We start from the raw sequence: 10,812 nt of genomic DNA, 5'->3' as shown, positions 1-10,812 counted from the left end.
GGAACTAGCTCTGTAGACCAGGCTGGTCTCGAACTCACAGAGATCCGCCTGCCTCTGCCTCCCAAGTGCTGGGATTAAAGGCCTGCGCCACCACCGCCCGGCACCAGGAATGATCTTAACCTGCATCTGCCTGGAGTGGGGGAACCATGGTGACTCTCTGACTCAGCTTCTTTCTCCCAGCATTTTGTTCTGTTTACTCCACCTACTTAAGGGTTGGCCTATCAAGGGGCCTAGGCAGTTTCTTTATTAATAAGAAATCACTCCCACATCAGTGGGAGCTTGGGGGAGCCTCTGGCTACAAGGGCCATTTGGATTAATAGCCACCCCTGGTCCTAGTTGTACGGGCTTGATATGGCCTGACTCAACAGATAACACAGATCACTAGACTGTTAATCACTTCCAGCTCTCAGCTTCCTGAATGGAAGAACAGGATTTTAATCTTTTTCCATTGGAAAGACAATGTGTATGCTTAACATTGATGGTTTTTCTAGAGATCTTTGGGCTCAAGGACCTTTGTGCTGTGCTTCCAACACTGGACAGGTTGTGTCTATGTTTTTAGGAATATGTATATATGTATTGTATGTATATGTATGTAACAACAATGAAAAAAGGTCATTCATTTGAAAGAGAGCCAGAAGGGGTATATTGAAGGGAGGAAAAGGAAGGACTAAATTAAATAATTATAATCTCAAACTAAAAGAAATAATTTTTTAAAGTCTACTATAAACCAACCTAAACTTTTTATTGAGTTAAGTGTAATTTTAACTATAATGTATGTGGTTTTCCCCCTTATAACAAAATATCTGTAACACAAAATGGAAGTCTTGAAACAGCCTAACTTTGGTGAACGTGGGCATATCTTGGCTTCTGGGATTCACAAAGTTTTAATAATGATATATAGGCAGCTGTGCATTGCTGGCAAATATGCTGGCTCATAAGCACCAGCTGCACAGGTCTCTTCCCAGATCTGAGCTCCCTGATGTGTTTGGTAATGTTAGATCATCCATGGTGGGGTTGTTCTGTAAGGAAGTCAACAAATACTACAAGCTAGTACTTCCCAGTCCTAAGGACTGTTGTTAGACCTTCATTGGCTCACTACTTGTTTGAGCAGGTCTAAGAGACTCATTGCAGTGCTTCCAGGATACTTGCTGAGACTGCAGTCTACTCCGCTGCTCTGTGCAGCAGGACAGCTGTCCTGTGACATCTCCCAAGTTTTGCATACAGTTCCATTCTCTGGCATAGATACTGACTTTTTTCATTGTGGTCTATAAAATAGCAGAGATCTCTACTCAGATACCCACCTCTAGGTTTTGATTGAGGGGTGACAGGTAGGGTTCAAAGTGGGGTGGCGGAGGGTCACATGCCAGGTAAGAACCTGTGCAATCACAATATCTGACTAGAAATCAGATCAGAGGAAAGGAAGAGAGGATGCTACGAAGGAGGTGGCTCTGGGTGCATATTCTGTATGCTAAAATACAAAGTTCAGCTAAATCAAATGCCAAGTATTCCACAAGTAACATTAGGGATGACAGCTTATCTTAAGTATATTTGAAAATTTGTAAGTTTTTATAATGTTTTAAGTAAAACACCTGCTTGAATACTAAATCCTTCAGTGAGTTTATTAAAGTGATCTCTTCAAATGCTTTTGTTTAGGGTTTGAACTACAGTTCCGATTAGGCCCGACTTTACAGGGGAAAGCTGTTACTGTGTATACAAATTACCCATTTCCTGGAGAACCATTTAATCGAGAAAAATTCCGATCCTTGGATTGGGAAAACCCAACAGAAAGAGAAGATGATTCCGATAAATACTGTAAACTTCACCTGCTGCAGTCTGGATCTTTTCAGTACTACTTTCTTCAAGGGTAAGCCAGGAGTTAATGTGTTCTATAACTTGTTATCTGACTGTAACTGTTACTGTGAGAAGCCATGGTGATGCAGTTTTTACGGAGTTTTTTGTTTGGTTGCTTTACTTTTTTGTTTTTTCGAGACAGGGTTTTTCTGTATTTCTCAGATTGTCCTGGAACTAGCTCTGTAGACCAGGCTGGCCTCAAATCAGAGATTTGCCTACCTATGCCTCCCAAGTGCTGGGATTAAAAGCGTATGTCACCTGCCTAACTACAGTGCTTTCATGAGATGCGATTAGGCTGTGATTCTTCAGTTTTGATGAGGTGACTGTATAGCCTATTGCAGATTCAAGTTGTATGTAGTTAAACTCCAAGCTCTTTTGCCATCAGTCTAGAGGATACTATTTATTTGAATGATATTGTTGTTGATAGACATTAGTGTATTTATTTTCTGATAAGTCAGTGTTACTGGATGTCATATTCTATTCTGTGGATTTTACTAGTAGTTAAGAAAGATAGGAAATACGTGTTCTGGGGCTGGAAAGATGGCTCAGTGGTCAAGAGCTTGAACTGCTCTCATTGAGAACCCAAGTTTTGTTTCCAGCCTTCACATCAGATGGCTCATAACCTCCTGTAACTCCAGCTCCAGGAGATCCATCACCCTCTTCTGGCCTCTATAGGCATATTCACTCAAGTGGACACACTGACAGGCACGAATACATAATTAAAAAAGAAAGAAAAGAAAATGCCTATTATATGTGTTTTATTGCCACCTTGCCAGTGACTTTTTAAAAAAACAATCCATTTATTTTTATTTTATGTGCAGTGGTGTTTTGCTTACATGCATGTCTGTGTGAAGGCTTATGGTACACCAGAACTGGAATAACAGACAGCTGTGAGCTGCCCTGTGGGTGCTGGGAATCAAACCAGGGTCCTCTGGAAGAGCAGCCAGTGCTCTTAACCACTGAGCCATCTCTCCAGCCCCTGGGAAAATACCTTTATATACTTAGAAGTAAACTCCAGGAAAATCTGGAGTTCAGGGTCTTCCTCCTGCATATTAAGTTTGAGACCCGGGATGGGACGAGGGAGGGAGGGAGGCAGAGAAAGGAAAGGGTTTAAATGGGGAATTAACCTTCCAGATGGAATCAAACTGAATTAATGATTTTTCCCTCCAACTAATTAGAACTGTTTTGGTTTATTTTCCCTTAGAAATGAGAAAAGTGGAGGAGGTTACATAGTCGTGGATCCTGTTTTACGTGTTGGAGCTGACAATCACGTGTTACCCTTGGACTGTGTTACTCTCCAGACATTTTTAGCAAAGTGTTTAGGACCCTTTGATGAGTGGGAAAGCCGACTAAGGGTTGCAAAGGAGTCAGGTAGTGTTCAGTTTGCTTTCTTTGTCTTTTTATAACTAGACATAGTTGCTATGATCCAAGTCTCAAAGGCTTTCCTTCTCCTTCTAATCTTGCTTACTGATGTAGTGAGAAAAATAAAATCCACAGCTTCTCCAGATGTCAGGTTCTGTGGGTCAAGTTAGCAAAGGGTGGCACTTGGTCATGAAGTAAAATGATTATCATTTTTAAGATTTTATGGGGCACATGAAAGCTAGTAATAAGGCTGTTAAGATGAAGGAAAATAAGTTATTATATATAATTTTAATTAGCCTATATTGATTATCCATTTTCCATAAAAAAAAGACAAATGCTGCTGTTCATGCCAAAAGTAAAATGAAACTAGATTGTATTTTCCTCTTAAGTAAAGTAAGACTAGCACTAACATTCTAGTTTCGAGCTAAATATACTATAAAGAAGGGACTGAAAGTTTCAGTGACATAACTATGATCAATGCAAGTCCCACAGAACACTTAAAGTATTACACTTGTGTAGGATATTTTGTTCATGCAGCTTTGTTCTGCTAGCAATTACTGTTGAACCTGATAATAGCTTAGACTGTGGTGATGGTTACCAAGCAGATCATGTTATACCCTACTTCTCATAGATGGGGACAGTGATCGCCTGAAAGCCTTGGGTAGATTTGCTAACAATCTTTTGTGGTCCAGCTAGAATGGGAACCCAAGTCATCGGTTCCTTTTCTAATGGCACATTTGTCTCGCTGTTGATAAGGAGCCAAGAAAGCTCAGGTGTGCACCGTGCTTAGCTCCAGGTTGATCTGTTTGCCTTCTCATGCAGGGGTCCCTGTTTTCTTACTTGTAGGTTACAACATGATTCACTTCACCCCACTGCAGACTCTTGGGCTTTCCAGGTCATGCTACTCCCTTGCTGACCAGTTAGAATTAAATCCTGACTTTTCAAGACCTCATAAAAGATACTCCTGGAATGATGTTGGGCAGCTAGTAGATAAACTGAAAAAGGAGTGGAATATTCTTTGTATTACAGACGTTGTCTACAATCATACTGGTATGAGATTCAGTGTTTCGGCGTGAATATTAGATTCTTATTATTTTATTTATTATATTTTCAGTTTACATTATTATTTTTAGTAGTAGCATGTTGCAGTGTGAGGAATTCAACTCTGGACCTTATAAACACTAAACAAAGCAAGCTATCTGCTACTTTAGGCATGTCCCCAGCCCTTATATAACATTCATTCTAAAGATTAAAAAGACAGTTGAGAGGCCTTTGATTTTAAAAACCACTTTATAGAATAAGGCCTTTTTACTTTCAAAGCAAGCGGTGTTAGGTGAGCATGCAGTCAGCATGGAAGTACTTTGCATATGATGCTTGTAAAAGTAGGAGAGTGAGCGTGACGGACATAAGGCGTGTTTCCACCTGGTTATAAATACTTTTCAGACTGACAAGGGGATTCAGTACAGCAGGAACCCTTGTTCTCCACCACACACTTAAAAATATAATGCTGAACATGAAGGGTGTGCCAGTAATCCCAGCTCCAGGGAGGCGGAGGTGGGGGGTTACTGTGAGTTCAAGACAAGCCTGGGCTACAAATTGAGTTGCAGACCAGAAGGGCTGTATTATGAGGCTATTACCAGAAACCCAATATACCAACAGCATTCTTCATTATTGAAGAGAAAAATATTGATAAATACTCAAAAGTTAAATCTTTTACATGATTAAAGAGTGCACTTTGACATCTAAAGTACTAAAAAGAGTGAAGTTAGACTGTTTGAGTTCCCAAATAGATGTGTTGTTTTCCTGAGAGCAATCCTCTAAGGAGATGTTTGTCCCGTGCTTGTCAGAGCAGCTTGCCAGGCCATGGCCTTGCGCTTTAACCCCATGTGCCTTACAAGGATCCACTGTGCACACAGCAGGATGCAAAGTCTGGAAACCACTGATTTACATATGTCAACAATGGAAATTCTGGATAGTGTAGCCTCTCTAGCTGTTCCATAGTCTTTCCTAACTAGTCATAGAAAGTATGAAGATATATAGATATATATATATATATAGTAATAAATATATGTTATATATATTACATCACTATTGGTAATAGTCTCTAATAGTAATGGCAAACAAAGTTTGATTTAAAAAAATTATTCATGCTTGGCAGTGGTGGCACATGCCCTTAACCCCAGCATGCGAAATCAGAGGCAGGTAGATCTGTGTGAGTTCAAGTCCAGCCTGGTCTGCAGAGCAAGTTCCAGGCAGGGTGACACAGAGGAACCCTGTCTCGAAAAATCACTAAATGAATAAATATAAGCCACCAGGCCTTGCTTAAAGTTTTATTATCAGAGCTGTGTTCCTAAGGTATTCTGTCTTCATCCAAGTGTTTAGTCTTTGTAGGTACAAATAAACACCGAGTAAATAAGTTAATTACTAAATAAATAAAAAATTATTATTTATAAAATAATTAACAGTGATCATAAAGTTCAGTCTGACTACGAGATGTCTTCTTCCGTTTTCTTTAAGCTACTAATAGTAAGTGGATCCAGGAACATCCAGAAGCTGCTTATAATCTTGTGAATTCTCCACACTTGAAACCGGCCTGGGTCCTAGACAGAGCATTTTGGCATTTCTCCTGTGATGTAGCAGATGGGAAGTACAGGGAAAAAGGAGTCCCTGCTGTGATTGAGAATGATCAACACATGGATGTAAGTGCATGTAGAAGACCACCCACCAACTTCCAAAGAGCAAATTATATATATAAGCGAACATGTGTTAATTTGGTTTAATATGGAGAAAGAAATGTGGTCATTTTATGTTGTTCTTAACATTGAAATTTTTCAGTGCATTCGGAAAGTAGTCTGGGAGGACATTTTCCCAAGGATTCAGCTCTGGGAGTTTTTCCAGGTAGACGTTCACAAAGCAGTTGAGCAATTTAGGAGACTTCTCACTCAAGGTAAAGGCTTTAAACTAGGTTGTCCCTGTTGCTTCTTAGGACGTTCAAGGTTACTCTTAAAGGGATGACTCTTTCTCTCTAGTTAGCATAGTTATTAAATCTTTATATATAGTATTTGTGGCTTCTTTATACTACAAAACTCCAATTTTTCTTGGCATAGTGGTGCATGCCTTCAATCTTAGCACTAGGAAGGGAGAAGCACATTACATAAATAGATACTAATTTTCTCTTTCTCAAATCTTAAAATTACTAACTAGTAGTTTCTTTCTAATTATTTTTCAAGAAAAACCAGAATTTATCTGTAGTTTCATATAACTTTCTATATAATGTGTATTCATGTCTTGTGTTAATATCTATTTAGTACATACAAATAAGACTATAAACTAAACTATATGTCTTATTTTTTCATTGACAGTATGAATTTATTATTTTGTTTAACTGCTCCTTTTAGCGCCTGCTAGGCAGTGCGTGGCTTTGAATGTATTTCGTTTGCTTTTGATAGATTACTTGCAGGGTTTTCACCATTCATTCATTAGAACATTCATTTAGCCAGCGTGTGCTAGAGACTTTTAAAGGCATAAGGATTTGGTGGTGAACAGTGAAGCTGAACTAAGGAGTTCTGTGCTTCTCTCTTCGAAGAGTTGTTCTTTTTATGTCCCTTCACTGTGTATGGGGGGAGTAAGTAAGTAGGAGGAGAAAGGAGGAAGTTTGTTAACTTTTTGTTTTATTTTCTGTGGAATAGTTATATTCTGAAAAAGTGACAGTTATTCTATCATTGTTTGCTTTTAAAATTACCATTATTTATTTATTTCAGAAAACAGGAGAGTAGCTAAGTCTGATCCAAAGGAACATCTGAAAATCATTCAGGACCCTGAATACAGACGGCTCGGCTGTGCTGTCGATATGAACATCGCACTGGCAACTTTCATACCGCATGAGTATGTTGTATTTGCCCTGTCATGCTACTCACAAATACTGATATTGGTTATTAAAGCCATCATATAAAATGAAATAAAGTTAGGGATTGATGAGACAACTCAGCAGGTAAGGGCACTTGCTGATGACTTGGGATTGATGCTCAGCACCCACATAATAGAAGAAAACCGCTCTGGAAAGTCGTTCTTTGACCACACAGCACACATGCACCCCCCACACGCACACAGCCCCTCCATACTAAATGGACAAATGTGAAAATGTTTTTAAAAATGAAATGAAGTAGCCTGCCATGTTGTGACAATCTCAGCACCTGGCCTTTTCCTCCGTTCTCTGTGTAAGTCAGACTTCTTACAGCTGACAAAGCTCCTCAGTCGTGGCTCAGATCCTGACGAGGGTATTTAAGATTTCCGTCACACTGGCTGGGAAATGTTTAAGCCTGGGCTTTCTGCAAGCACTAACATTTGTTTTGCTCTCTCTGTGCTAGCAACGGGCCGGCTGCCATCGAGGAGTGCTGCGGTTGGTTCCGTAGGAGACTGGAGGAGTTGAACTCCGAGAAGCACCGCCTCACCAGCTGTCATCAGGAGCAGGTTCACCTAGTTTTGGGTCGCTGCTTTTTCTTTGAATCTGAGTCCCTGCTGTTTTCATTGGCATTGTAACATAATCCAATGTTTTCTAGGCAGTTAATTGTCTTTTGGGAAACGTGTTTTATGAACGACTGGCTGGCCATGGCCCTAAACTAGGACCCGTCACTAGGAAACACCCTTTGGTTACCAGGTATTCATCTGTTTCTTAAGATGTCTTCTTGATGATAATTAAAGGCTGAGAACATTTAACTTTTCAACCTAACTTAAATGTTTCTTTTTCTTCGATACATTATATTGAAGTACAAGTTTGATTCAGAAATAGGCTTAATACTCATTCATATTGTTTTTCTTTAATTAGAAAACCTATCACCAGTTTGAACCAGATTACATGTATTTACGCTGATATTTCTGGAGGACTGCATATTTATTGTCAGTCTATTTTCTTTTGCTAAAACATAATGCTCAAGATTGGGTAGTTTATAAAGAAATAGAATTTAATTTGGATAAGGGTCCACAGACCAGAAAGTCTGAGAACATGGAACCAGTATCTGCTCATCTTCTAGCCACAGCTTTGGGATCTCTCAGTTCATGCCAGAAAAATGCCTGGCAAGTGAGTGCAAATAGAAGACAGAAAACGTAAGGTGGTCTGAAAGTTCACCATCATCATAAACACGCAAATTCCCCAGGAGGAAGAGCTCACCCAGAAGAGAAAGCTATAATCCACTCACGAGGAGTCCTGCCCATAACCAGGACACCTGTCACTCAGCTTCATCTCCCAACACCACTACTTTAGGGAGTTAAGGCTCCATACCTGGTGTGGTGGCACATGTCTGTAATCCCAGCAGTATGGAAGCAGAGATAGGGGAAGTTCAAGCTCAGGGTCAGCCTGTGCTGCAAGGTAAAACTGTGTCGAAAGAACAGGTGGGGAGGGGCAGGAGGTAAGGCTCCGCTGCATGGACTTTTGGAGATGCACTCTACGAAGAGCACTTAGCAGTACTCAGTTCAATGTGAGGTGGAGAGAGCAAGTGCCTAGCTCCTTACATAAAAACACGTAGCATCGGGCTAGAGAGATGGCCCAGCAGGTAAAGAGTACTTGCTGCTCTTGCAGAGGACCTGGGTTCAGTTCCCAGCTTCTGCATGGCAGAACCATCTGTAACTCCAGTTCCAGGGGGTGCATTGTCCTCCTCCGGCCTCCACGGGCATCAAACATAGACACAGTGCACTTAGTGCATTCAGGCAAAAGCTCACATGCAAAATAACATTAGTAACACATAGCATATGTCAGACAGCTAGAGGGTAGGAAAGCCTCAGTGGCTTCATAATTCTATGACGTTGCAAAGATTAATGTTAGTTATTCCTTAAACTTCTATTTTTAATTCTTTAAATTTTTAATGTTGCTACTTCTCATTCTTTTCAGAGAGTTTCTTTGTATACACCTTCTTTTAATTCTGTCCTCCTAGGTATTTTACCTTCCCCTTTGAAGAAATGGCCTTATCCACAGAAGAATCCATGATCCACCACCCAGATAAAGCTTGCTTCCTGATGGCGCACAATGGATGGGTGATGGGCGATGATCCCCTTCGCAATTTTGCTGAGCCAGGTCCCTGACTTTTCACTTCTCTATAGATAGGAAACAAGAGCTTGTGGAAGGCTCAAACTGGGGTCTGTTTTATTGCTTTTGTTTGTTTGTTTTTAACAATAGGTTCATGGTTTTTAAACTGTTTGGCTAGAGGTATCAAAAATGCATCGATTTGAGAGAGAACCTGCCTCCTTCACCCCCACCTCTCATCTTCTCAAACTAAATAGCTATTGTGTGCTTATTTCATATGTTAGTCTACATAGGCTTCAATTTGAGCAGAATATTCTATTGGTTTTTTTTAATATGTATGGATGTCTTACCTGCAGGTATGTATGTGTACTACATGCTTGCAGTACCCACAGAGGCCATCAGGTACCCTGGGATTGAATTTGTAGATTGTTGTGAGCCTCCATGTGGGTGCTGGGAGTTGAACTAGGTCCTCTGGAATAGTTATGTTAAAATTGATATTTTAAAACTTCCTCGTAGGCCATTTTACTTTTTTTCCCCTAAGTGTTGGGAGTTCAACCCAGTGGCTTTTACACACATAAGTGCCCTGTTTCTGAACTATATCTTTGTTTTAGATGTAACCTTATCCAGGAGGCTGGAGAAGTGACTCAGCATTTAGAGCATTGGCTGCTCTTCCAGAGGACCTGGGTTCAATTCCCAACATTTACCTGGAGACTCGTAACCATCTGTAACTCCAGTTCCAGGGGATCAACCATCCTTCTGGCCTCTGAGAGCACCAAGCACATACATGGTCCACAGACATACATGCAGGCAAAACACTTATGCACATAAGATAAAATCATAATTAAGTTTAAAATTTAGCCGTAATATCATTTATGGAAGGAACAGCAGTTTGGAAACAGCCTCGTTCCCTGGAGGTAATTGCTACCATCCAGTTTCTTGCATCACTGAAGGCAGTTGTTCTCCTTTAACAGGTTCAGACGTTTATTTAAGGAGAGAACTTATTTGCTGGGGTGACAGTGTTAAATTGCGCTATGGGAATAAACCAGAGGACTGTCCCTATCTGTGGGCGCACATGAAGAAGTACACTGAGATAACTGCCACTTATTTCCAGGGAGTGCGTCTTGACAACTGCCACTCCACTCCTCTGCACGTGGCTGAGGTATGAACAACTCCATTGCCTCGAAAGAAACGCAGTGACGTCTGGTAGCTTCCCAAAGTTCCTGCCTCGTAGGTCTAGTCTGCTGGTTGTACATTGCTTCGATTTAGTAGTGTATTTGGCACAATGACAGCTTATCTAATTCTAACAACCTTTTTTTCTGTTTTGATTTTTGAGACAGGATTTCATTGTGTAGCCCTAGTTGTCCTGGAACTCATTCTGTAGATCAGGCTGGTCTCGAACTCAGAGATCCACCTGCTTCTGCCTCCCTGGCACAGCCTCTAACAGTCTTTTGATATAACCGTTATAGAATACTAGACTATAAAATGTTTAATAAGTTAGCTTTTAAATTTATTTATTTATTTATTTATTTATTTATTTATTTATTTATTTTTTGGTTTTTCGAGACAGGGTTTCTCTGTGGCTT

The 10,812-nt window shown here is 40.3% G+C and overlaps 1 protein-coding gene across 1 annotated transcript in view; it reads left to right on the top strand.

Moving 5' to 3' along the window:
• The window catches only part of Agl (amylo-alpha-1, 6-glucosidase, 4-alpha-glucanotransferase), a 57,782-nt gene that overhangs the window by 12,357 nt on the left and 34,613 nt on the right, over positions 1-10,812 (top strand). Inside the window, exons 3-12 of the mRNA XM_026784033.1 lie at positions 1,654-1,864; positions 3,056-3,222; positions 4,060-4,263; positions 5,731-5,912; positions 6,049-6,160; positions 6,975-7,098; positions 7,581-7,683; positions 7,773-7,870; positions 9,141-9,280; positions 10,201-10,388. Of these exons, the coding sequence (XP_026639834.1) occupies positions 1,654-1,864; positions 3,056-3,222; positions 4,060-4,263; positions 5,731-5,912; positions 6,049-6,160; positions 6,975-7,098; positions 7,581-7,683; positions 7,773-7,870; positions 9,141-9,280; positions 10,201-10,388 (1,529 nt within the window). The remainder of the gene's footprint in view (positions 1-1,653; positions 1,865-3,055; positions 3,223-4,059; positions 4,264-5,730; positions 5,913-6,048; positions 6,161-6,974; positions 7,099-7,580; positions 7,684-7,772; positions 7,871-9,140; positions 9,281-10,200; positions 10,389-10,812) is intronic.

The sequence above is a fragment of the Microtus ochrogaster genome, chromosome 21 (assembly GCF_000317375.1).
Source record: "Microtus ochrogaster isolate Prairie Vole_2 chromosome 21, MicOch1.0, whole genome shotgun sequence".
NCBI classification, from domain to species: domain Eukaryota; kingdom Metazoa; phylum Chordata; class Mammalia; order Rodentia; family Cricetidae; genus Microtus; species Microtus ochrogaster.
This window is presented reverse-complemented; position numbering and strand designations above follow the sequence as displayed.